Source organism: Symphalangus syndactylus, chromosome 24 (genome assembly GCF_028878055.3).
Source record: "Symphalangus syndactylus isolate Jambi chromosome 24, NHGRI_mSymSyn1-v2.1_pri, whole genome shotgun sequence".
Classification (NCBI taxonomy): domain Eukaryota; kingdom Metazoa; phylum Chordata; class Mammalia; order Primates; family Hylobatidae; genus Symphalangus; species Symphalangus syndactylus.
This window is the reverse complement of record NC_072446.2, coordinates 52,539,851-52,566,574: the sequence shown is the minus strand read 5'-3', so window position 1 is coordinate 52,566,574 and position 26,724 is coordinate 52,539,851. Positions and strand designations below refer to the sequence as shown.

The 26,724-nt window shown below is 44.9% G+C and overlaps 2 protein-coding genes across 3 annotated transcripts; both read left to right on the top strand.

Moving 5' to 3' along the window:
• The first annotated feature begins 1,770 nt into the window (after positions 1–1,770).
• On the top strand, positions 1,771–5,167 carry LOC129474152 (cystatin-12-like). 2 transcript variants are annotated; one of them, XM_063633462.1, is made up of 3 exons: positions 1,771–2,117; positions 3,851–3,961; positions 5,020–5,167. In XM_063633462.1, exons 1-3 carry the CDS (start codon positions 1,923–1,925, stop codon positions 5,047–5,049), a joined length of 336 nt encoding a protein of 111 aa, XP_063489532.1. In that variant the 5' UTR covers positions 1,771–1,922; the 3' UTR covers positions 5,050–5,167. The 2 variants fall into 2 exon arrangements, with proteins under 2 accessions (XP_063489532.1, XP_055121085.2); XM_055265110.2 differs by having other exon boundaries at positions 1,772–2,117; positions 4,975–5,167.
• A 10,670-nt stretch (positions 5,168–15,837) lies between these two features.
• CST8 (cystatin 8) lies at positions 15,838–20,802 on the top strand. The gene is made up of 4 exons (XM_055265102.2): positions 15,838–15,972; positions 16,310–16,683; positions 17,741–17,854; positions 20,619–20,802. The coding sequence occupies exons 2-4, from the start codon at positions 16,453–16,455 to the stop codon at positions 20,700–20,702; spliced, it is 429 nt and encodes a 142-aa protein (XP_055121077.2). The 5' UTR covers positions 15,838–15,972; positions 16,310–16,452; the 3' UTR covers positions 20,703–20,802.
• The last annotated feature ends 5,922 nt before the right edge of the window (positions 20,803–26,724 follow it).

The window sequence follows — 26,724 nt, the reverse complement described above, 5'->3', positions numbered from 1 at the left end:
TTTTTCAGCTGATAGAACATTTATCACAATTGAACATATTCTTAATGAATTTCAATCACATAGAGTACATTCTCTGAAATTTAGGTAGAAATTAAGGACAGAAATGTTTGAAAATTCAGCTACATGCCTCTAAATAACACATGGACTAAAGAAGTCATCCCAGTGCAGATTAGACTGTACTTTTAAAGCACTGGAATTGAAACCTGAGTAGCAAACTTATGGGATGCTGCTGATGCCATGCTCTGAGGGTCACCTCCCGATCTGGAAATGCACATGCTAGAGAATGAACAGGATGGCAACTGATGACCTCCCCTTCAATCTCAAGAATCAAAGAATTGTAAATTGAATTGGGGAAAAAGAAAGAAGAAAATCATAGCAAAAAGGCATAGGTGAGTGAAAGAGAAAGCAAAGATTGACAGAAAGGATCAAGAAATCCAATAGTTAATTTTCTGAAGGTCTAATAAAATCTCTAACCCTGGGCAAGGGAGAGCTGGAATTGGAGAAGGCAATCACAACCCACACCAGCAGTGAGGAGGGGCCTCAGGACAGATCCTGCCGACCTCAGAGGACAACAATGAGACATTTTAATCAGCCTGCTGGCAGGAATGGCAAAGATGAGCAAGAACTGGGAACTGCAGCTTCTCTGGCAGGAGTTCAGACACACTTAGAGCATGATCAACCTGACAGGGCCACTGTGTTCCTCAGGCCCCCACTTGTCAGCCACTTTCAGGTCGGTCCTTTGTGGAAGTGCACCTGAGCCTCTGTGTCTCCTCCCATCGAGAAGCTGCAAGAAGGTGGTCATAATTGTGTCTATCATTCTGGCCACAGTCCCATCTCTTCCTGTGTCAGCCCCAGTCCTGCCCTTACTACCGGTCCCCAAGGCAGTGGCCCAAGCTCTGAGACATTGTTTGAGATCATCAATCTACATACCACACAGCCAAGGTAGGGTCAATTGCTCCAGCACGGGCCCCCTTGTGCATGTTGGTGCATCCAGACATGGTGCAGGCACCTCCATGCCCTCCCAGCCCGCTCATCCCCTGGCCCTGTTTACCTCCCAGAGGCTTCCCCAGGAGTCAGATAGAGCTTAGGTCAGTTCCCCTCAGGACAGTCTGACACGGTGGCTCGGTGCCGGCCCAGGGGACTACAAAGAGGCAGAGCTGGGGAAGAACACACATTGGCCAGTGCTCCCAGGGCTTCTCCCAGCCCCTGGCCCCTTCTCATGTTCATGGTTGCCTTCCACACCCATCCTAGCAGGGCTCTAGCCTTGGAATTGGCTTCTTTCTGGCCCCGGCTTCTTTCTAGCCCCTCTGCTGAGAGCAAGCGCCGCAAGGCCACAGGGCGGGAGGGGGACATGGCAAGTTGGCTAGCAGGTACCAGAGAGGGTGGAGAGGATGACCCCAGCCCCCGAAGCTGGCCCCTCCCCCTGTACCCTCCTGAGGCTCCCTGAGGTCATGGACTGCAGCCAGGGTCACAGGCAGACATGGCTCTTCCCTCAACTGCTCAGGACTCAGTGCCCATTATTATTCCTAAGCATTCCCATCACTCTGCCAGTCCTAGGATGCAGCCCCGTGAAGGCAAGGCAGGTGGGCTTAAGACCTCCATCCCAGTCTTATCAGGGCTGGGCCAGGGCCAGAGGAGGTGGCCCTGAAAATGTGCAGCATGTGTGTTGTATGCATGCCTGTGGTTCCAAAGCTATGTGACCTTCTGCTGGCCTTCTGTTTAGAGATAATGGGAGGAACACTGTGGGGGAGTGGAGAGAGGCACTGGACAGAGGTACCAGTCAAAGAGAGGCTCAGCAGCTCAGGGTCTCTGTTGGGCAGTATTGCGTGGGGTCAGAGCTGGGAAGGGTGTCACCAGCAGCAGTGGCCACCTTCCCCTCCACCGAGCGCTCCTGGCCTCCAGTGCCAACTCTGGAGACAGCCATGCGGTGGAAGGTGCCCCTGCTTGTGGGGCTCATCGTGCTGGGAACCCATGTCTGCAGCTGCAAATTTGTAGACATCGATAAGAACTTGAAGGATTTTGCCAGTGCTGTGGAGTATGCTGTGTTTCAGTTCAATGAGGACCAGGAGGATGAGTTTGCCTACAAGTTTCTACAGGTCCACCGGAGCCAGCGCAAGGTGAGCAGCTGCTGTCTCTCCCTATGAACCCTGCATTCCCCAGCGCCAGGCCAGGGCTGCGTGGATCCTTGGTCTGCAGGAAAGAGCAATGGCGTTCCAAATTCTGAAAATATGCATATAATTTAAATATAAGGTATCATTAGGAGAGCTACAGCTTTCTATTTTGCTTCCTTAATGAGGGTAGCCCCTGCAAACAGGGCATGGGTGTGAGTGTTATGGCTTGTGTTGGGCATGAGTGTGTGTGTTGGTATGTGTCAGGGAATAGATGTGAGTGTGTAGTTGGTGTGTTGGAGCATGAGAGTGTGTTTGTGTTGGTATATTGGGGCATGAGTGTGTGTGTGGCTGTGTAGCAGGTGTTTGTTGGGCATGAGCATGTGAGCGTGTTGGTGTCAGAGCATGGGTATCTGTGTTGGTGTGTGTTGGGGCATCAGTGTGTGTGTGTTGGTGTGTGTTGGGGCATGAGTGTGTGTGTATTGGGGCATGAGTGTGTGTGAGTGTGTTGGTGTGTGTTGGGGCATCAGTGTGTGTGTGTTGGTGTGTGTTGGGGCATGACTGTGTGTTGGGGCATGAGTGTGAGTGTTCTGGGGCATGAGTGTGCATGTATTGTGTGTTGTGGCATGAGTGTGTTGTTGGTGCATGTTGGGGCATGAGTGTGTGTGAGCGTGTTGATGTGTTGGAGCATGAGTGTGTGAGTGTGTAGGGGCATGAGTGGGTATCACTGTCACCTGCATAGATTGCTATCCCCAAAGGATGTCTGCTTCCTAGACAACTTTCAGGAGAGATGTGAGCGCCAGCCTGGGAAGATTTCCTGATTGGATTTGATTTCTCTCTCTCTGGGTGCTCCCTGAGTTTCATGAACCTCTATTTACAGAAATGACCATAACTTTTAATAACTTTTTATAGCACCCTAATAAACATACTGAACAGCAACCTTAATATTTACTTCAATTAATGTTCTCAAGTACTTTTGTGCGGTCTTCACTCACATAAAGGACACAACATTGCAGCCCCCAGGACTCCCCCCCAGGTAACCGTCCAGATCTATCTCCCAAGGGATAGTGCCATTCTGTGTACACTGCCTGCACTGCTGTGTAGGATTCAGTCATGTGATGGTCCACACCCTGTGTATTCATTGCCCTGTCGATACGACTGCCAGGTATTAGACATCGAGAAGAGTACTACAGGAAAGACTCTAGTGCATGCTTTAGGTATAGTGAATGGATATCTGTTTTTTTTTTTTTTGAGATGGAGTCTCGCTCTGTCGCCCAGGCTGGAGTGCAGTGGCGCAATCGGCTCACTGCAAGCTCCGCCTCCCAGGTTCACGCCATTCTCCTGCCTCAGCCTCTCCGAGTAGCTGGGACTACAGGCGCCCGCCACCACTTCCGGCTAATTTTTTGTATTTTTAGTAGAGACGGGGTTTCACCATGGTCTTGATCTCCTGACCTCGTGATCCTCCCGCCTTGGCCTCCCAAAGTGCTGGGATTACAAGCGTGAGCCACTGCGCCCGGCCAAATGGATATCTGTTTTTGTAAAAAAAAAAAAAAAAAGAAAGAAAGAAAAAATGGAGAATTAAGAGACAAATTTGAAACCAAAAACTTGAAATAAAAAATAAGAGAAGAAAGATTGCACAGGATATGTATATCTTTATTTGCATGAATATTAACATTCACCTCTTCTGGCAACTTTTCTATTTGATTCTCTTTGTTTTTCTCATTCCAATTTCTTCTTGACAGAGACTGACGTGGATATATTTAATGGACTTGGAGATGGGGCGTACAGTTTGTAAGAAACATGATGAAGACATTGACAATTGCCCATTGCAAGAAGGCACAGAAGAGAAAATGGTTTGAGAATAAAATGAACCCAAATCATGAATCTCTCAGGAATAAAAAATAATGTCAAGGCAGGCCTTTGGGAGGAGGCTTAGGAAAGGAATCTGGGGTGATCCTGGGGCAGAATGAGGGTCCCTGGCCCTCTCCCACCAGGTGTCAGGGCTCCCTTAGTGAAGGCAGAAGGCAGGCATTTATTTGATAGACAGAGCTTGGCCCTCAATGCCAGGGAGAGCCCTCTGCCCACAGCCCAGCTAGCTGGACACAGGCACCTGCAGATTCCACAAAGCCTATGTCTCTGGATGGAGCCCTCACTCTGGGTCCCAGCCCTGTACCTTCCTGACACCCTCAAGATCCAGGCAGATGGTGTTCTCCCTGTGGTTCTCACTCTTCTTTTGCTCATGTTCTTGGGGATTGGAGGACTGTCTAGTTTCTCTGGTCACCCAACCTGTCCCTCTAGTTCCTGTGTGGTAAGGATGTGTCCCGGTCAGTCTGAGTTCTGACACCATCCTTCCACGACCCATACGTGATCCATGTGATCTTGGAGCTTGAGTATGCCCTGAATCAGAGTTACAGGATCAGAGGGGCTGATCTCACCCTCCCACCCCCAGCCTCATGGGCAGCCTCCCTTTGGGGTGGGTTTGCAGCTGCTGCTCAGTTGGTGGGTGACTGTCAGGGCCATCCCTTTGGTAAGCCCATGGTCTCCCCCAGAACACACAGCGTGGGGGCAGCTCATCCACCCTCATGTGCTCTGTGGAGGCTGTGAGTGGACAGGATGCTTCAGGGGTCAGATGATGGCCCAACCAGGCATCCCTTCAGAAATCCTCAGGCTCAGGTGGGAGGATTAAACCACCCGTGCCCCTTGTCCTGGTGGAGCCTTAGGCATTTCAAGCCCTGTTCCTGGGTGACTGCTTTTGCTTTTTATTGATTTATTTTTGTAGTTTTTAATACATCTTGACCCTCTATTGCATGCTAGATGCTCTCAATGCTTACATTTTCTAATTTGAGTCTTACAATTTTTTTTTCAGGTTCGCTGCACCTTTATAGTAGATGTTCGAGCTTGGTTTTCCCAGTTCAGCCTCCTGAACAGCACCTGTGTGTAGAGAAGGTGGTGACAGAGCCCATGGTTTTTTGCAGCAGAAGTCCCGTCTTCCTCTAGAGTGTGACAGTCTGTAGTCCTAGATCTGTGCATCCCGGCAGAATTAAACGCATTTCAAACGCTTTCTGCGTCCCTGAGCAGTTTTCACTGTCCTATATTGTTTATAAGCCATTGATAAGCAATGGCGAATTTATTATCATTACTTTGGTTGCAGGTGCAGAGTATTAAATAAATCAAAATCCCTGGTTGATTTGAGGCAGTTCCTGTATGGGTCCCACCAGTTGGTTTGTGTGCTCATTAGTCCATCCATTAATTCTTCTATTCCCTCCCTCCCTCCCTCCCTTCCTCCCTCCCTCCCTAACTTTCTTTCTTTCCTTCCTTCCTTCCTTCCTTCCTTCCTTCCTTCCTTCCTTCCTTCCTTCCTTCCTTCCTTCCCCAGTTTCTCTATGCTATCATCCATCTACTCAAAAGAATGCAGAACATTTTGTTAGCCACATGAGTCCCCTCTGTTTCCATCTCAGGGACAGGCTCACAGTGTGTGGCCCTTCAGCAGAGGGGCCAGGCCCAGACCCAGGGGTCAGAGGAGGTCACTGAAGCTGACAGGAGGCTCTGTCCTCTGTGAACACCGAGGGCTACATGAATCACAACGATGTCATCTCCAGAGCTCAGATGTCTTCTCCAGGGCTCAGAAGATGGCAGTGCCAGTCTGCATGCCCGCACCTGCTCCTGATGCCTGTGTTACCCATCTGGGACCCAGCCAGGGCTTCATAGCTGCCAGCATCACTCACTGCCCCTGGGAGAAGCACTGTGGTGACAGACACCCATCCTGATAAGCAGGCCTTTCTGCTGGGGTCTTGGTGGGGGATCAGCCTTGGAGGGGCAGAGAGATGAGGGGATGGTGTGGTGGGGGGACATGCGTTGGGCAAAGAGACAGTGCAACAATTTCTGGAGGAGTCTTTCTGAATGGAAGGGCTAGGGAGTCTTTACTCCTCCATCCCTTGTTTAGGGGCTGATTTGAATATTTCTTGGTAAGAAGTCTACCTTTTTCCTGGCTAGCTCATTCCCATGAATTTGCCATAAGGGCTTATGGGACAGAATTTTCAGAAACAGCTTTGGGTAGCTCCATCTGTCATGGCAAAAAGATGTGGCAGCTTTGGTCCTTCGGCCAACTCCTGTGCAGGATTTGTGTGCAACATCCCTCCATAATTTGATAGGGCATATTTATATTACCAAAGGTGTGTCTGCATGTTTAGCAAAACCAATCTATTACTGGCCCTTGGCCTGGAGAGCACCCAGGCTGGGAGGGATGGAGCCCTTGTTTATGGACCCCCTGCCACTGTTCCGGACAAGCACAGCCACACCCTCCCTGAGCTCTGGTCAGCATTGCTCACTGATGGAAACACCTTTACCTTCAATTCCAAGTTCGCAAGGAAGGCCTGGCATCCTGCTCTTTTTCACTATATGCCAGTTGTTTTCTACCTTGATCCACACAAAATCCCACTGGTTTCATTTTGTATTTCTCTTAGGGACCAAGCATCACCCCTATCTGTACTGTAACAGAAAATTTGGGCCTAAATCACAAATACATGGAGTCCTCAGGTGTTCGGTGCTTGGGGTTATGGCTATGAAGTGGTTCTTTAAGGTACTCTAATATTTTAGAAATTGTGTTTACTGCAGTTGAGTATTTTGTCCATGGCCTGTGTTCTTTAGTTCCGGCTCTCATAGAAATTGAAAACATGGCCCTATTGCAGATTTCACTGAGTTGATGGTGTCCAGTGGTCATGAACTATGTAAGCAGCTTTGGTGAGGTTAGTAAATTTTGTGCCTGCCACTTTTGTTAGTTATCTGATGACCTCAAATCAATAGATTTTTGAATAATGTGTCAATATCCAAGATCAGCCAGAATCCACTAGTCCATCTTGTGTCCTGGAGAAATCTCTTTGGGTTCGGCTCAGTCATTAAGTGGCCCGAATAAGTAGGAAGTAAACATATTGAAAGTTATAGTACACAAAATTGACATATATTTCTAAATTCTAGATCTATGTCAAACCCTGAATGTTTTCTACATCTTACCGAGTGACCTGTTTTGAAAGAGCAGGGCTCTTTGGAATGCATTTGCTGAGACCTCTCCTAAAATTAGGGCTTAATTGAAATCTCAGCATTGGAGTGAGGGAGGCTGAAGAGAAAGACAGGAGAACTACATCCCTACACACCCGACACTGTAAAATATGTGTCACTGAAATCATCTCCTTTAACCCTCACCGCAGCCCCCACCCCATCTTCATATTAGGGCACGGAGCTACTGTTGTGGTTAATTACTGGGATTTTCTGAAATTGACCTCAGGGCCAAATGAGTCCACTACCCATATCACCAACTACCCTTCTAACTCTTGAGTTTCCCACCACACAGATCCACAGGCATTCAGTAAAGAACAAATCAAAGGCTTAAGAACACTTGCAACTGCCACTTAGACTTTGTCTGATGTTTCCCAAATGTTACTTTTTTCAAAACAAAATCACCCACTACAAAAGCTGCTATCGTTTATTTCCTTTCTCCTGTCAGCCCAGGAATGCAATCAGCAGATCAAAGTAACAAATCTGTCTGTCATGAAAACCCCTTGTCTGGTCTCCAGCCATGCCATACTCATCTTTTGCCCCACCTGCTCTCTGAGCTCCACAGACCCTGAATGGCCTCCTCCCATTCTTCTTCCAGCCTCCTGGCTGCACCCCACTTGAAGAGTTCTGCTGCTTTTTAAATGATGATACCTATTATCTCCGCAATGGTCTATATTTTATACAGACATGTCCTCTGCTTACATCCTGTGCGTGGCAGTCAGAAAAATCTAAAATGCCATCTAAATCATTCATAACCTCAAATTAGTTCCATATTTTAAAAATACAGTCTGTAATTGATTGGAAATGTGAAAAAAACCTGGTCCTTCAAAACAGATTTTGAGAAACACAAGACATTCTCTTGGCTATGAAGTTTATCTTCACACTGATTTTCTGTTCAACGTATTAATTCCCACATGGCCAATGTCTTCGTCTACACTGTCATTTACCTATTGACTTCTTATGTCTTCTGTGGATCAGAAATCCTTAATTTTATAATTTTTAATGTGGAGTGTGGCATTTTATACTAAACATTTTTAGAGTACTCTTCAAGTCTTTTCCTCTCTGCTTATTTTTTGGCTTCTTGACCTATCAATTTTTGGCTTCAGAACTATCAAATAAAATGTTGGTCACTTATCTTTTTTCTTCTTCAATTCTCTTATTTTTTGCTAGAAATATGTTAGACTTCAGTGATGGTATATGAATGTTTTGATGACTATATTTTCTTGTCCCATTTTTTCCTTTCTTTATTTTTATTCCTATATTAACTATCTATGCTATGTAACAAATATCCACAAACTTAGAAGATTAAAACATCTATTTATTATCTGAGTTTCTCAATTTGTGTGAGAGACTTATCTGGGTCCTGTAATCAGGGTCTCATAATGCTGAAATCAAGTTGTCAGTCAAGACTGGGGACTCATCTGAGGCTTGGGGTCCTCCTCCAAGCTCATATGAGTTTATTTTAGAACTCTCAATTCTATTCCATTGATCTCTATATATACCCTTATGTTGGTACCATAGCATTTTGATGACTGTAGCTTTATAGTAAGTTTTCAGATTGGGAAGTATGAGTTCTCCAACTTTGTTCTTTTTCAAGATTGTTTTTCATTGTCTGGGTTTCCTGCATTTACATGGGTGAATGGGTCCATGGAGTTCCCCACTCTGGCATCCCAAAAGTAGAACTCTTTTCTAGATTCTCCTTTAAAGACTCACTGGTTAGGTAAGGTCCATGCAGGGAAATATGCCTTTATATTATCTCAGAGCAACGGATTGGAGACTTCAATTACATCTACAAAATAGTGTCACCTTTGCCGTATAACCTAACCTAATCCCAGCAATGATATTCCATTATATTTCTATGTCCCACTCACAATCAAGAGGAGGAGATTATACAGAGTGTGGATCCCTGAGGGGATATCTTGTTGTTGTTTTAAGATTTCTATCTATCACAGTTTCTTATTACTTTATTTTTTGCATTAAGTTCTATTTTGTAATATATTAAGATTGAAAGTCTAAATTTTTACTTCAAATTTGCCTAAACATTTTTCCAACCTTTTTTAAAAAAATATTTTGGGCATCTTTTTGTTTTGAGAGTCTTTTATAGACACTATGCTGTGGATCTTTTTCAAAAATCCAATCTGTGAGTCTCAATATTTTGTTTACTGAGGTACTTTTATTATTGTTATGCTAGATATCTTCTCTGTTATTTTCAAACCTTTCTGTTTACTGTATTTTCTCATTTTGTTTGTACACCCTCCTAGTGATGTGCCTTTGGACGGATAAGCTGAAGTTCCTTCTGCTTATTCAACTCTGTTTTTGTTCCTGTGGTTACTGCTCACTTAGCTTCAGGGCCATTTTCATGCTCATATCACCTGTGGCCTCCAGTTCCTATCAAGATGGTGAACTAGCACGGGCTTCTGGCTTCTTTTTGAAATCAATGCTAGAGGGACTATAGAAATGAGAAGGAAACAAATTCTAGTGACTATCAAAGAATAACAAAACAAAAGCTACGTGAGACTCCCAAGTGACTAGTAGCTACAGCTTGGCTCTTGTTTTGAAGAAATTTTTCACCGTAGAAACTGGCAGCAAATTCTAAGACTTCAGGTACCAAGGCCCCAGGGAAAGAACAGGACAGTGCAAGATTTCTTTCAGTAACAGGAGTTGTTGACAACTGGTGGGGTCAAAAGTCTACTTTCAGGGAGTTACATGGCCCATCCCAAATCTCCTGGTATGGTGGTATGAAGGGTTGAGACTATTCGAATGTTGAGGAGGGGTAAATGTATTTCGCATGTGGAGCTTGTAGGTGTGATTGAGGATCTTGGAATGGGGAGATTATCCTGAATTATCTGGGCAGGCCCAATGTAACACACAGGTGTTATAAGAGAGAAGCAGGAGGGTCAGAATCAGGGTCAGAGATAGAGATGTGATGGCAGAAGCGGCAGAGAGTGAGAGAGAGAGCAAGCGAAAGAGGTTTGAAGATACTCCACACCTGGCTTTGAACATAGAGGAAGGGACTGTGTTAGTCAAGGTTCTCCAGAGAAAGAGGAGCAATAGCATATTTATATATTTATTGCAGGCACTGGCTCACACAATTATGGAGGCTGAGAAGTTCCATGACCAACCACCTGCAAACTATTGGAGCAGAAACGCTGGTGGTGTAATTCAGACCGAGTCCGAAAACCTTCTTACTGGAATCACTGCTAGAGACACTACCGAAGTTGTTCGTGGTGTCTGAGCCTGAAGGCCCTAAGAACCAAGAGCTCTGATGTTTGATGACAAGAGAAGATGATGTCCCAGCCCAAACAGGGAGAATGTGTTTGTCCTTCTTCACCTTTTTGGTTTATTCTGGCCCTTAATGGATTGAATAATGCCCATCCACACTGGTGAGGGCAGATCTTTTTTTGCTCTGTCACGTATTCAAACGCTAATGTCTTGCAGAAATGTCCTTACAGACATACCCTCACAGAAATAATGTTTTACCAGCTACCTGGACATTCCTCAGCCCAGTCAAATTGGCACATAATGTTAACTATCAGAGATCATGAGCTGAGAAATTTAGTCAGCCTCTAGAAACTGGAGGGGGAAGGAAATGCATTTTCCTTTAGAGCTTCCAAAAGAAATACAGCCCTGCCCATACCTTGATTTTAGCCCAGTGAAAGCCAGTTTGGGCTTCTGACCTGCGGAACTGTGAGATCACACATTTGTGCTTTTTGAAGCCACCAGATTTGTGGTAATTTGTTACAGCAGCCACAGAAAATGAATGCAGGTGGATTCTAATTTTGGAAGACTGTCAAAATTGCTTTATTAAAAGCATTTTTTAAAGTTATTCTTTTTTTATTTTTAATTTTTTAAACTTTATTTTATTTTGGGGGGTACATGTGAAAGTTTGTTACATAGGTAAACTTGTGTCATGGGGGTTTGTTGTACAGATTATTTAATCACCCAAACACTAAGCCCAGTGCCCAATAATTATCTTTTCTGGTTCTCTCCTTCCTCTCATCCTCTACCCTCAAGTAGGCCCCAGTGTCTGTTGTTCCCTTCTTTGTCTTCATAAGTTCTTATCATTTAGCTCCCATTTATAAGTGGGAACATGCAGTATTTGGTTTTCTGTTTCTATGTTAGTTTGCTAAGAATAATAGCCTTCAGTTCCATCCATGTTCCCACAAAAGACATGATCTTGTTTTGTATTTTTTTATGGCTGCATAGTATTCCATGGTATATATGCACCACATTTTCTTTATCTAATCTGTCATTGATGGGCATTTATGTTGAGACCATGTTTTTACCCTTGTGAATAGTGCTGCAATGAACATTTGCATGCATATGTCTTTATGATAGAATTATTTATATTACTTTGAGTATATACCCAGTAATGGGATAGCTGGGTTGAATGGTAGTTCTGCTTTTAGCACCTTGAGGAATAGTCATATGCTTTCCACCATGGTTGAACTAATTTACACTCCCACCAACACTGTATAAGTGTTCCATTTTCTCCACAACCTCACCAGCATTGGTTATTTCTTGACTTTTTAGTAATAGCCATTCTAACTGGTGTGAGATGGTATCTCATTGCAGTTTTGATTTGCATTTCTCTAATGATCAGTGATATTGACCTTTTTTTCATATGCTTGCTGGCCACATGTATGTCTTCTTTTGAAAAGTGTCTGTTCATGTCCTTTGCCCACTTTTTTAATGGGGTCATTTGTTTTTCTCTCGTAAATTTAAACAAAGTTCTTTATAGATTCTGGATATTAGACCTTTGTCAGATGCATAGTTTGCACATATTTTCTCCCATTCTGTGGGTTGTCTGTTTACTCTGTTGATAGTTTCTTTTTACTGTGCAGAAGCTTTTTAGTTTAATCAGTACAATTTGTCAATTTCTGGCTTGTTGCAATTGCTTTTGGCATCTTCATCATGAAATCTTTGCCAAAGCCTATGTCCAGATGGTATTTTCTAGGTTATCTTCCAGGGTTTTTACAGTTGTAAGTTTTACACTTAAGTCCTTAATCCACCTTGAATTCATTTGTGTAAATGGTGGAAGGAAGGAATACAGCTTCAATTTTCTGCATATGGCTAGCCAGTTATTGTAGCACCATTTATTGAATAGGAAGTTCTTCCTCCATTGCTTGTTTTTGTCAACTTTATCAAAGATCAGATGGCGGTAGGTGTATGGCTTTATTTCTGGGCTCTCCATTCTGCTGCATTGGTCTATGTGTCTGTTTTTGTACCAGTAACATGCTGTTTTAGTTACTGTAGCCTTGTAATATGCTTTGAAGTCAGGTTGATTCCTCCAGTTTTGTTCTTCCCACTTAGCACTGCCTTGACTATCTGAGCTGAATTTTGGTTTCATGTAAGTTTTAAAATTGTTTTTCTAATTCTGTGAAGAATGGCATTGGTAACTTGACAGGAATAGCCCTGAATCTGTAAAGTGCTTTGGGCTGTATGGCCATTTTAACAATATTAATTCTTCCTATCCATGAGCATGGAATATTTTTCCATATGGTTGTGTCATCTCTGATTTCTTTGAGCAGAGTTTTGTAATTCTCATTGTAGAGATCTTTCACTTTTCTAGTTAGCTATATTCCTAGGTATTTTATTCTTTTTGTGGCAATTGTGAATGGGATTGCCTTTCTGATTTGGCTCTTGATTTGGGTATTGTTGGTGTATAGTAATGCCGGCGATTTTTGTAAGTTGATTTTGTGTCTTGAAACTTTGCAGAAGTTGTTTATCAGCTAAAGGAGCTTTTGGGCCAAGGCTATGGGGTTTTCTGCCTTTTGCAACAGTATGTTTAAACCTTGAGGACATTATGCTAAGTGAAATAAGTCAGATGCAGAAAGACAAGTACTGAATGATCTCCCTCATATGTGGACTCTAATAAAAAGTCGAACTCATAGAAAAAGAGTAGAATGGTGATTACCAAGGATTTGGGGGTGAGGAGAGAGGGAGATATTGGTCAACTGGTACAAACATTCAACTGTAAGAGGAATGAGTTCTGGAGACCTCATGTGCAGCATGGTGACTGTAGTTAATAATAATGTATTGTATACTTGAAGTTCACTAAGGGAGTAGATCACAGGTGTTCTCACCATTAAAAATAAGGTAACTATATGAGGGGATGAATATGCTAATTCGCTTGATTGTGATCATCATTTTGCTATCTATCTAAGCACCACACGTGCACCCTCTATATAACTTTTTGTTAATTATACCTCAATAAAGCTGGAAACAAACAAAAAACCCTGCAACTACTTCCCCCAAAAGACCATAGAAATCTCAAAATAAAAGAAAAATAAAAAGATGGAAATATTTGAAGAAATTATGGAGATACATTTTTCTAAAATTAAAGGAAAACAAAAGACCTCAAGTATAAAGGTTTGGTATCAATAAGCTGTGCTGTGTAAGAAGCAGCCTCAAAATTGATAGCATGCTGCAGTGAGGATTTATTCCTGCTTGAAAAGTGTGCAGAGTAACTGGAGCAGCTCTCTGAATATGTTCAGAGAAAGCCCAAATCAAAAATTTCTAAGTAATATCAACATGATGATGGCATGTGTGTGTGTGTGTGTGCGTGTGTGTGTGCATGTGTGTGCATGCTTGCGAAGGCCAAAGGAGTATAAAAGTGTTAGGGGTATAAAATTTGGATCTTTTCCCTAGTTATCAACCACCACCACATACTTCTCCAAAGTCTAAAAGCTAGAAATACTGCTTTGGTTCAGTGAATGTGTGTGTATCAGTCAGCTGTTGGCCCAGAAGTGCTGCGTAACAAACCACCCCTACCCTGTAGCTAACCACAGTGAGCCTTCATTTTTCAGGCACAGATGTCTACAGGCTGACTGCCCCTTGGCCTGTCCAGGAGGCTTGGCTTTACTTCAGGGTGTCACAGCTGGCCTCACCAAGGGGAAGTCTGCTCTACATGCATCCTGGGGCCCAGATCAGGTGCTCCTAGACTCAGTGAGTCTCTATAAAATAAGGTTAACCCTGACCAATAATACAAATAGTACAAATCAAATCAACGGAACATAATCATCTATTCCATGAAGAAAGGCTAGGCTGAAGGCAAAGATATGAAGAAGCAGGGATTGTCTCTAATCAAACTGGGATCTGAATATAAGCAGAATTTGGATCACATGGGGAGCTAGTTAGAAATGCAGAATCTAGGTCTTGCCTCAGACCCACAAACTCAGCACCTGCATTTTAACAAGAGTCCCAGGTGGTTCATGTGCACATTAATATCAGGAAGTGCAGATCCACTACACTGATTTTCAAACTTGGCTGCAGATCGGAACCCTTGGGGAACTTAAACAGCTGGCTTCCTGGACCCTGTTCCAGAGATTCTGATTTTATCAGTGAGGTATACCCTGGTGTTTTAAATCTCCGTCAGTACTTTTAACATGCAGCAGAATTTGAAAATCATGAATACATAATTAGTAAGTGACGAACATTTTGGCAATAAATAATAAATTTAAATTTGCGTAAAGCTTTGCATCAATTTTCCATCTAGTCTTTTATTTTACAAAAATACTTGTGTAACATCATGAAGATATTGGAAAGGGATTGTTCACTGCAATACTGTTTGTAACAGCTGAAAATGAGAAACAACTGAAGAATCTACTCATAGGGAGAAAGTTTAAATACAGCATAATGTATTTGCACTTTGCAATGCTTTGCCACCTGCCTGACAGATTCCTGCCCATATGTGTTTTCTGTACGTTGACCTTGCTCATAGAACCCATTGATCTTTGCAGCCTAGGAAGAATGTTCACCTCTCTGCCTCACCAGGAACTTTCTGGACACTGATTTGGGATTTTCACAGAAAAGCAGAAGCTTTAAGAGCTTAACAGGTGCATGCCCCCCTCCTCCCACTAAGGGCCAGGCCTGGGCATCAGAGTGGGCCATGTGACCCTTACCCCAGCAGGACAGGGCGGGGGTTACTGTTGGCCCAAGCCAAGGGAGTTCAGAGGCCAGGCATTCAGGAAGCCAGAGTCATTGGCACAGGTGGGCAGAAGATGCCAGAGGAGCCCCTGTATTAGTCAGGGTTCTTTTTAGAGGGGCAGAACTAATAGGTTATATATGTGTGTGTATATGTATAAAGTAAAAAAACTTAATAAACTCCTCTTTATATATATATATAAACAATATATATAAACAATGTGTATATAAAAGAGAATTTATTAAGTATTAACTTACATGATCACAAGGCCCGACAATAGGCTGTCTGCCAAACTGAGGACCAAGGGGAGCCAGTCCGAGTCCCAAAACTGAAGAACTTGGAGTCTGATATTCGAGGGCAGGAGGCATCTAGCATGGGAGATAGATGTAGACTAGGAGGCTATGCCCATCTCTCCTTTTCACGTTTTTCTGCCTGCTTTGTATTCACTGGCAGCTGATTAGATGGTGCCCACCAGATTAAGGGTGGATCTGCCTTCCCCAGCCCACTGACTCAAATGTTCATCTCTTTTGGAAACACCCTCACAGACACACCCAGGATCAATACTTAGTGTCCTTCAATCCAATCAAGTTGACACTCAGTATTAACCATTGCAGGCCCCTGACTCTGAGGGCCAAGCAGGAGGCATTTGCCTGCTCTCTGTGCCCCTGTGTCAGCTGTTTAGACCAAAGGCTCCAGGCTGGCAAGTGGGAGATGTCCTCACTGGGACAGGACACAGGTGCTGAATTACATCACAAAGCATAACCTCCCTGCAGGGCATGGACTCAGAAGGGCAAGAGAGACCGGAGACCAGGACTCACAGAGACCCTTGACTGGGCCACAGGCATGAACTAAGAGTGCCGAAGACCCAGGAGAACCACTGGTCAGGTCAGCACCCAACTCCACAGGGAGTAAGAGGGAGCTGCAGGCAGAGCAGGCTGAAAGTCCACCGAGGGCTGAGGCCACAAGGCCTCTGGGGCAGCCACAGTTTTCATGATCACATCATACAGGACTGGGAAGCAGATAACATGAGTGACATGCACAGGGGTAGGCATAGACACATCGGGGCCTAAGGGGAGAGGAGCTCTCCCTAGACACACAGATTGCTCTCAGGATAAGGAGGGGAGGCTGGTAGAGAGACTCCTTTACTGGCATTCCTGGGTGGGTTTCCTTGGAGAGAGGACTAACCCTAAAGAGTGACCCTAATGGCCTGTCTTGAATCCAGCTGGGCTGATGCTAAGACGAGGCAGCGTGTGGCTCGAAGATTCTTGAACTCACAGCAGCAGCTGCGGCCACCCCATCCTGCCCACAGCTCCAGCCCTGAGAGGACGAGGAGTAGACTTGACTTTGCCTCTTGCCCAAGGGACCATGCCCAGGTGCCGGTGGCTCTCCCTGCTCCTCCTCACCATTCCCCTGACCCTGGTGGCCAGGAAAGACCCAAACAAGAATGAAACGGGGATGTTGAGGAAATTAAAACCCGTCAATGCCTCAAATGCCAACGTGAAGCAGTGTCTGTGGTTTGCCATGCAAGAATACAACAAAGAGAGCGAGGACAAGTATGTCTTCCTGGTGGTCAAGACACTGCAAGCCCAGCTGCAGGTAAAGGTGTCTCTCCATATAGGCAGACATTTGCATACGGCGGCACAGTTGAAGCCAGACTGAAAGAGTGGGCATATGAGAAAAATATCAGTATGCAAAAATCCGAAATATGTGAATGCTTAAGAGCATAGACACTTCCACAGCATCAATAAGACAGTGAACACACAGAGCGCTTTCTACAAACGCTTGCGCTTTTGTTCTAAGTCCTTTGCATAGATTAACTCATTTAAACCCCAAACTGCAAGTCAAATGTTCATGTATTTGCTAAGGTTAGGAGACAAATAGAGTGCTAGCCATGAGAAAAGATCTGATAAAGAAAGGTGAGTCCGGGTGAACCCAGACCCAACTAGCAGACACTCCTTCATCTCCTGCTGTAATCCTTTAATGGCAGATGAAAACAGATTTAAGTGGACATCACAAGTAGCCTTGGTTGCATTCAGTCACTAATGAGTTCAACAAATACTAATATCCTGCTATAAACCTACTGCTGTTCTACTCACTAAGGACTCAGCAGAGAACAAGACAGGCAAACTCATGCCTGCATGGGTCCTTGTGGACTGTGTGCTGAGCTGGTGGGAGGGGCTTTGGGTGGGGAAATCCCAGAGGATGGGAGGTTTCACAGGAATCTGAGGGACTGGGGCCTAATGTGGCTGAGGGGGCTGTCCCCTGGTCAGGCCTGTGTGAACCTGAGCATCTCAGGCCCAGGAGAGCTGATGGTTCTGGAGAGCCCACCTTTCTCCTCTCAGTCCTCACTGAGCATGCAGCATGCCCTGGGCTTGGGGACAAGAAATGGAATGAGAAGGCCTTGCCTTCAAGGAGGTGACAAACTGGAGAGGAGTCTTTACTCAAGTGTCTGGCTCCAGGAGGCTATGGAGTCCTGACTGATCTTGGTGTACACAGGGCTCCAGGCAGTGGGCATCTTAGCCTTCTGCTAAAGCTCTGTCTGGGGCTGAGGGAGGAAGGAAAGTGGAAAGGACGAGAGTGAGAGTAATTTTTTGTTTTTGCCAAAACTTTAAAAAAAATATTTGAATAAAATTACATAATTGCTAACCAACAGGTCACAAATCTTCTGGAATACCTTATTGATGTAGAAATTGCCCGCAGCGATTGCAGAAAGCCTTTAAGCACTAATGAAATCTGCGCCATTCAAGAAAACGCCAAGCTGAAAAAGGTAGGTGATGAACCACCTGTCTGTGATGGCCTAGGCAGCTCTGAGCCCAAGAGAGAAAGCTGAGGCACACGGACCTTCTCTTTGAGGTATGGGTGGCTCCCAGTGTTTAGCCCCAGATAGCCAACCGTGTGGCCTTTAGAGCAGAAGATCCAGGGCCACAGAACGTGGTGGAACCCTCTGAGCTTCTTTCTCATCCTTCTTCCTGCAGAAAGGATGTTGTCAAGACCACTCTTATCTCAAGGGCTCCATTGACTTCTGGCCTTGGGATGTAGGCACACTGGACAGCACATAATCACCAAAAGCCTGTCCTCTTGGGTCCAGACAAGCCACCCACTATTGCTGGGCCCACGGTCACTCATCCCCATACAGACACAAAAGGAACTTCATTCATTCACTCATCCACTCATAGAAACTTACTGAGCACCAGGTGCTACGTGCTTTGCACCAGGTCTATTCTGGATGCTGGAGATTAAGCAATGACTAAGCCAGATGGTGGCCCCACCCTCCTGGGTTTACAGTTGATTTTTGCTGGGGTCAGTCCAGGTTTCCAGGAAGGTTGGGGCAAACCCAAAGACTCCTAACAAAAGGAGGACTTGGCCCAGGGGCTTTTGGCTTCAAGCCTGTATTTTTTATCTCAGAGCAGCTCATACGCCGGTACTTGGCCCCAGACAGATGAAGGCCTGAGCATTCTGCAGGTTTGCCCCACAGGTGCATCACTGCCTCTGTCTTTACATTGGTGGTTCTCCAATGTGAGCAGGCATCACAATCACTTGGAGGTATTGACAAACCCTGATGGCTGGGTTCCACTGGCAGAGTTTCCAATTCAGGAAATGGGGTCTAAGAATTTGCATTCTTAATGAGTTCCCGAGTGGTGCTACTGCTGCTGCTGCTGCTGGCCTTAGGATCATTTTGAGAACCACTGCTTTATGCACTGCCACGGCACAGGAAATTGCAGATACATTTATGAACTGCCCTGCCATTATGTTTGATGAAAACTGCTTCTGTATGCTCAAATGAAACAAACCCTATCATTTCCAGCTCACAGTAGATGACCCGTCAGGACAAACATTTCAGCAGTGAGCTTGTCCGAATGCTATCTGATCTTCTATGCTTGTTTCATCTTTTACTGGTATTAGGAGTATGGTTGCTTTAAATTTATATTTTCTCCTGGGCTTTTAGGGATTGTAGAAAAGTTTTTGCTTTTGGCAGTTTGTAGAAAATATTAAAGTGCATTAAAGAAAATTGTTCTCAAGGAGCCCACTTGTGTCTAAGATTTCCATGATACGTCTCAGTTTTTAAGACATACGTGTTTAAGCAGACATTTGTCAATAATAAAAACTGTCTCCTTTTCCAAGCAGACGCTTTTGGTTTTCCAAATTTGTTGTAATTTGCCTATAAAGTCATCTTGATCCAGTATCTTTTGTGGCGTATTTTCAATACTCAGCAGGGACTAAACTTTCTTCTTTCTGACTCTGTCTGCCTCTTAACTCCTGGAAGTGCCCCACTGATTTCAGTCTATTTGAGATGGCCTTTGCAGTTTGTCCAGGACCACTATCTCTCTGCCTACCCATCTATCTACCCATCCATCCATCCATTCATTAATCTGTCACATACACATAGGATATTTTATTTGTCATTTCAATGATATTTTGAAAGAAAAGCAGAGTTCTTTGGAAGAAAATATATGTTAGGCCCTAGAATTTTCTAAATTGCTTTTGACTTGTTATTAGAACAAAAAGGATTTTAAAAAGTTTATTTTAGATTCAGGGGTACACATGTAGGTTTGTTATAAGTAAATTCGTGTCACAGGGGTTTGGTGTACAGATAATTTCATCACCTAGGTAGTAAGCATAGTACCCGATATGGTATTTTTTTCTGATCCTCTCTCTCCCCTGCCCTCCATTCTCCAGGGGACCCCAGTGTCTGTTGTTCCCTCTTTGTGTCTATGTGTTCTCATTGTTTAGCTCCCACTTATAAGTGAGAACATGTGGTATTTGGTTTTCTGTTTCTGCATTAGTTTGCTTAGGATAATGGTCTGAAGCTCCATTCACATTACTGCAAAGACATTATGTCATGTTTATGGCTGTGTAGAATTCCATGGCATATATGTACCACATTGTTTTTTTTATCTAGTCCAGCATTGACAGGCATTTAGGCTGACTCGATGTCTTTGCTACTGTGAATAGTGCTGCAGTGAACATACATGTGCATGTGTCTTCATGGTATAACAATTTATATTCCTTTGGGTGAGATTCCTGGATTGAATGGTAATTCTGTTTTCAGTTCTTTGAGGAATCACCTCACTGCTTTTCACAATGGGTGCACTAATTTACACTCCCACCAGCAGTGTGTAAGCATTCCCTTTTGTCCACAACCTTGACAACATTAAAATGGATTATTTAATCAATAAAATAACATACTCTAGTTAACAATTAGAATCATTTCATTTACATTGTATTAAAGAGAATGAAACATAATGTCAAGTTTATATCTGAACTTGCACGACAACGTTATGATTATTAACATTTCTTGTCTTCTTGTGGTTAAAATAGAACAGAGATCCCTCTGGGCAACTGCCGATGGCTATGAAGTCTGCAGCCTCTAGCTCTGCAGATTCCTGGGAGCTCGCTCGAGAGTGGTGTCCCATCTCTCAGCATACTCCTAAACTGACACTTAGCAACAGGACAATTGTTTTTCTTTTTCTTTTTCTTTTTTTTTTTTTTTTTGGCACTCTACTAATTTTTGTTGTTGTCATCTTTTTCAGAAATTAAGCTGCAGCTTTTTGGTAGGAGCACTTCCCTGGAATGGCGAATTCACTGTGATGGAGAAAAAGTGTGAAGATGCCTAATGGTGTTTTGGGGCATCCCTCCAACCTCTGCGACTACTTTATCCATGAAAATAAAGCAATGGCAGGTGGGAGGCTGTTCCCAATGTGCTTTCTTCATGCATGCCTCTCTGCTTGGTGTTTTGTTTTTTAGTTTCATATATGTGGGGACAGAAAATGGGCATGTCCAGCTCCTCTTTCCTGGCACCAAACACAGCCACACACCTTTGGTCAGCTTGATGGTCTACCCGTCACCAAGTACAAAGGTTAGGGTGAGGTCTGATTCCATTCCCTACAGCAAATCAGAGGAGGATCCCTTTTGCTTGGGTAACAATCCTTTAGAGAGGTCTGCACCCAGTGGGTGCTAACTCAGCAGGTTCCATCTGGATGCTTCCTTTGGCCTGAGGCTCTTCCTGTCTAAGAGTCCTGAATAGACAGGTCATTTGGGCTGGGGGACCCCTGTGACAGAACTAGTAGCCCTTCCCTGTGGGATCTCTATAAATTGGGGGATTTGTGTATCTTCCTATATGTATTAGTCTGTTCTCACACTGCTGATAGACATACCTGATGCTGGGTAATTTATAAAGATTAGAGGTTTAATTGACTCACAGTTTCATATGGTTGAGGAGGCCTCATAATCATGGCAGAAGGTGAATGAGGAGAAAAGTCATGTCTTACATGGTGGCAGGCAGATAGCTTGTGCAGGGGAACTCTCATTTATAAAACCATCAGATCTTGTGAGACTTATTCACTACCACAGAAACAGTATGGGGGAACCACCCCCATGATTCAATGATCTCCAGCTATCCTTACCCTTGACACGTGGGGATCATTACAATTCAAAGTGAGATTTCAAACCAAATCACTGTGTATGTAAACAATGATCACAAAGAGAGAGGGATGGTGGCAATAAATCTTGAAGGATAAGCTGTGTTGCATTGTTTGCATGTGTCTGTTCATGGGTGTACGTGTGTGCGTGTGTGTTTGTGTGTGTCTGTGTGTGGTAGAGAGAGAGAGAGAGAGGGAGGAGGGAGAGAAGGAAGAGGGACTTGGAGAAGGAAGTAGCCAAACAGGGACAAGAGCAGGAGATAAAATTCTCTTGAAGAAAGTAACTATTAAACAGATGTGTCTAATAGAGAATTATTTAATGGGTGGAGTTTCTGCCAAATGAAAAGCTCTGGAGGTTGGATGCATGACAATGTGAATAGACAACACTACTGGACTGTACACTCAAAAATAGTTCAGATGGTGCACTTTGTATGTATTTTACCATAATTAAAAATTTTAAAAATAGATGTATCTATTTTAAACATAGTGTTGGGCATGACTCAAGGGGCTAATTGTATCTCCAATGTCCATTAGGAGAAACCAGGTTTTATCTCCCATGGCTTGCTTGGTAGGTGGTAGGGATTTCAATATTTCTGCCCCTGACAGGATGAGGCCATGAAACTCCAAGGCCTCAAACTTCTTTTTCCTCTTGTTCCTCTGACTTAGCCAATGCCTGTTTCAGGAGTTGGAGACTCTCGCCCTGCCTTCAGGCAGCAGAGACAAGTGGAAGTTGCCTTGGAAAGCCTCTGCTGTTCCTAGCTGTCTCCTCTCCCTCCTCAGCCCCTGCCTGTGGTCTCCCTCTGTGTGCCACTCCCATTATGCCCACCTGCTTCCTCTGCTGAGGCCCCACTCTGCTTCCTTGTTTCCCTTCTCAAATCCCCAACTAACAAAGGAACCAGGATTGGAATGTGACGCATCTTTTATGACTTGAGCTTAATACACGTATCCTGATTGAAAGTGTTTCTTTCCTACGTGTTAGGAAGACTCCATAAGAAATTGCCCTCCCGTCCCTCTACCCCAGACACACGAAGTCACGAGCCATGAGGAACAGCAGGCTAGAGAAGACCACAGCCTAGCCTTCCAGGGGCTCCCTGTGGCTGCATGGACTTACAGCTTCATGTGTCTTTTCTGGTTTTCTGGGATATGAGTGTCTTAAGAAAGACAGCATTTTTGGAACATCTTGAATTGCCTTTCCTGATAGACAGGTGAGAGGCAGCCTCAAAGACTCAGATGTCGGGAGAAGACAAGGATCAGCAGTGTGTGACCAGCTTGGATGTGGTGCAGTGGGGGTGATGCCCACCTGTGCTGTGTACAGATTTGCTTCCTGTACGGGCCTAGAGACACATCACATATATGTGTTTCTATGCACAGGTCTATTTCTAAGTGCATTTCTATCTATATTAAAATTTTATTTAATTTAATGTTATCTCTTTTCAACTTGCCTGTCTTAATCTCTTCCTTTCATTTTCACTCTAAACACGGCCAAAATGAAATAAAATGCAAAACAAGCTTCATTTTTCCTATCCAGCATTTAATGTCTTTTTGCTAAGATATTACAGGAGAACACACAACACATGTGCATGCACATGAACTCACTGTACACCACCTTTCCCTGCCTTTTCCAGAAATGAGCCCACTGTCACGGGGCCTGCTGGGTTCTATTAAAGGTCATGGGGAGCTCCGAATGCCCAGCGCTGTCTGAGCCTGAAATGCGGGAGCACTGGGAACACAGGAGACCATGGAGCTGGAGGGGACGGGGCAGAGCCAGGCAGTTCGTGTGATCTTGGATGCTGCCCAGGCTCAGGATTCACAGAGGGGTCCTTGCCCTCTACCTTGCTGTTCTCCTTGCAGGGATGCATGGCCTGTCCACCTGGCGACCAGTCATGGCCATGCTGTGCGTGAGAACAAGCAGGAATTCAGCTGAGGACAATCTTGGGCAGGGCCGTGGGGACCATGCAGGTTGGTGGCGAGTGAGGTCTGTCTCTGTTTGTGTTGTGATAAAAGTCTGTTTCTGTTACCTGAGGTGGCTAATTTATAAAGAAGTTTATTTGGCTCACAGTTCTGTAGGCTGTAGAAGCAGCATAGTGCTTCTTGTGCAGGAGAGAGAGACAGTGTGAGAAAGAGAGAAAGGGGAAGGGTGGGAGGGGGAGAGAGAGAGAGAAACAGAGAGGAGAGAGAGGAGAAGGGGAGAATAGAGACACAGAGAGGAGAGGCGGGGAGGGAGGTGCCAGGCATATTTTAACACTCAATCTTGCAGTGGGAAACTCGCATTACCTCGAGAAAGACACCAAGCCATTCATTAGAGATCTACCCAAGCACCTCCCACCAGGCCCCACCACCAACACTAGGGATCAAATTTCAACATGAGATTTGGAAGGGACAAATATCCAAACTATATCAAGATGCAAGGCGTTGACCCTGCTGGGACCAGGGGTGGGCCGCCTGCGGACCACAGGGACAGCAGCAGCATAGAGCTCAGAGCCACAGACTTGGGAAGGAGCCTGGTGTGCTCTGGTCTCAGAGGACTTGAGTGCTTTCCCAGCCTAGCCGGTTTCTACCTGTAGGGCCTTCACCACTTAACTTAATCCCATCTGCTCACACATGACCTGAGAGAGTGTCAGGACTGCCTGCCCCCCAGGGGCCTGGTGGAATGGGAGGCAAGCGGGGTGGGCCTGGGAGTAATGTCCCATGTGCGTCCTAGGAGGGGCCCTTCTTCTCCTACGTGGTTGGTACACTTAGACCATTAGATCCATTAGTAAAATCTGCAAAAATGTCAGGGACAGACAGTCATCAAGACCTGGGGACAGACGGTGCCCCTGAGAGTGTGGGGGTGCAAATGGCAGCCAGTCAGTGCCCTCCACTGATTCTTTCTGGACCTCTGTGTGGTGGGGTGGCTGGGCAGGGGGCTACAAGTGGGGGGTGAACAGGGGGTGGACTCTGGGGGACCCACTTGTGCCTCAGCGAAGAGGACTGTTTTACTCCCACCCCCAGGCCATGTTCCTTCCTTCTTGCTCTCCTCTGTGACTCTGTCCTGAAAAAAAATTGCTTGAAATTTGGAAAAAGGCAGAGGGAGATCAGCAGAGCTTCCACCACCATTTTGGAACGTTGCTTAACAGGCTTACTGCTGGCGATGGAGTTATCTAGAGAATGTGCCTCTGTTTGACTCGGTCTTTGTTATTGACTTAAGGCCAGACTCTAAATTTACCTTTAACTTGTGGAGCTTTTTGTCCAAGGGAGATGCCAGTGATTTCTGTGCAGCAGAAAAGGTCTCCCCATGTGCTGTGGTTTTTCTGCTCTTTAGGAACTGAACCAGTTATGTAACTGACCTGGGATTTCCCCTTATGGCCAATAACCACGATTCCTCCAGCTCTCCTTCAGCCAGCATCACCTGTTGCTGGTTCTCTCTTTACAGAGTTGAGGAAATCAGATGCTCCTTCTGTATTTGTAAGTGGTCTAGGTTTGTAACTTTCTGAAAATTACCCTATTGCAGTCTCCATGTGAATCCCCCAAAGTTCCCCACACTCCAGGGCATCAGGTTTGTCTGATGGATTCAGTACCTGCTGCTCTCCCTCCCTCCCTCTGCCCCGTCCCTTGTCAGGTCCCCACAGGGAGACTGAGGCATGCCTCCTCAGAGGCCTGCTGCTCACTATGGAGGGGACAGGGGTCAAGGGTGCAAGTGATACACAGAAAAATACCCAATGGCCAAGAGATGCCTTTGATGGACATGCACGTTGGCCCCTCATGTAGGGGCTTGGCAACTGCAGGGCCACCTGGGAGTCAGCTGGGGTCCAGAGAAGGTGACACTGAGAATGTCCTATTTGGATCCTGCTCAGGGAAGAGAGCGAGTGCTCAGATGATGATGATGGCCACCCATTGCCAGATAGGAACATTTTGGTCGTGAACTTGTGATGCCTGAAGACAATAAAATGAGCATCATGTCCCTGGAGCAATCGTTGTTCCTTTTTTCTGGTTCCAAACTCCTTCAGATTCCTTGTTTTTAATAACACACCTGCATCCTCAAATACAGAGACATTCTGAGTGAGCCACTGGGGGCACCCTCTGTGTGGACACGCCGGCTTTCTGCTTTGCTAACCATATTCCTGGAGGCTTTGTCACCTACACCATGCTGTAGCTTGACCACCCAGGTGAAGCTGATAAAACTCCAAATCTGACTGAGCCCTGTTCCAGAAGCAAGGTGACAGAACCTCAGGGCATGGAGGTAAAAAGCGACACCTGCTTGTGTAATTTTGCCTTGACTTCCATTGTGGATGAAACCAACTACACTGGTGTAGCTACAGAAGCCACCGGAAAGCCAGCACTTGCTGAAGCGTCCAGGAAACCAGTCCACGGTGGAGAGCCCATGAGACCAAATAGTTTGGAAATGACCTCTGCAAATATCATTGCTGTTTTAAAACAAAATTAAAGAAAGGGGAAAGCATGGTGGGGATTTGTGCTAGTGTGAGACAAATAGCAAACATGAGAAGCCGGTGTGCTCTTGCCTGCTTGCAGCAGAGTCTCAAAAAGCCCCTGACTCTGTGACAACATGCAGCTCTCCTGAAAGACACTTTGAAGACAAAACAAGATAGCGTGCCCACAGCCCCCATGTCTCTGGCCTGAGCCACTGTGTTCTTTAAAAGATAAACCATCCTAGTCCCTGCTTCCTGCTGCACATAAGATGATGCCTGCTGGGGTTAGTGATGATGCTTCTGTCATCTATAACCAGGTGGATTCTTACACCCAAACCTTCATGTGATTCTGCTTTACTATAACTTCTGAGCAAGCGTGATGTGATTTTGCGTGTACTGAACCTCCACACTTCATATATAAACTGTCGGCTGAAGCCCTATTTCAGAGTCATCTGATGGAACTTCTCTAGAGGGCTGCTCCTGGGCTGTAGACCTCCATTTATGGTCTTCAGTAAGACTCTGGAATAAAATGAACTTTAATTCTTGAAAAACTTGATATTTTCCTTTAGTCGACCCTAGAAAACGGTTAGGTATCACTACTGTGCTTTTTCTCATGAAGGAGAATTTACCAATGTAGGGGTTGGCTCCTACTAAAAAAAGAACAAATTGCTTTCTAAAAAAGAAAAATGATTAATTACCTTTTTTTAAAAGAAGCAATCACGGAAGAAGAAAAACCAGTTTCCCACGGCAGGTGTCTAACAGGCTAGGTTGGGCAGATACTGATGGATACATTGAAAAAAATACCAGGGCAA

What these genes read in the sequence shown, in the direction of transcription:
- CST8 (XM_055265102.2), top strand. Translation starts at nt 16,453, where the DNA reads ATGCCCAGGTGCCGGTGGCTCTCCCTGCTCCTCCTCACCATTCCCCTG. An exon ending in CACTGCAAGCCCAGCTGCAG is followed by an intron (nt 16,684 to 17,740) that starts GTAAAGGTGTCT and finishes GCTAACCAACAG; the next exon opens with GTCACAAATCTTCTGGAATA. An exon ending in AAAACGCCAAGCTGAAAAAG is followed by an intron (nt 17,855 to 20,618) that starts GTAGGTGATGAA and finishes CATCTTTTTCAG; the next exon opens with AAATTAAGCTGCAGCTTTTT.
- LOC129474152 (XM_055265110.2), top strand. Translation starts at nt 1,923, where the DNA reads ATGCGGTGGAAGGTGCCCCTGCTTGTGGGGCTCATCGTGCTGGGAACC. An exon ending in TCCACCGGAGCCAGCGCAAG is followed by an intron (nt 2,118 to 3,850) that starts GTGAGCAGCTGC and finishes TCTTCTTGACAG; the next exon opens with AGACTGACGTGGATATATTT. An exon ending in AAGGCACAGAAGAGAAAATG is followed by an intron (nt 3,962 to 4,974) that starts GTTTGAGAATAA and finishes TTTTTTTTTCAG; the next exon opens with GTTCGCTGCACCTTTATAGT.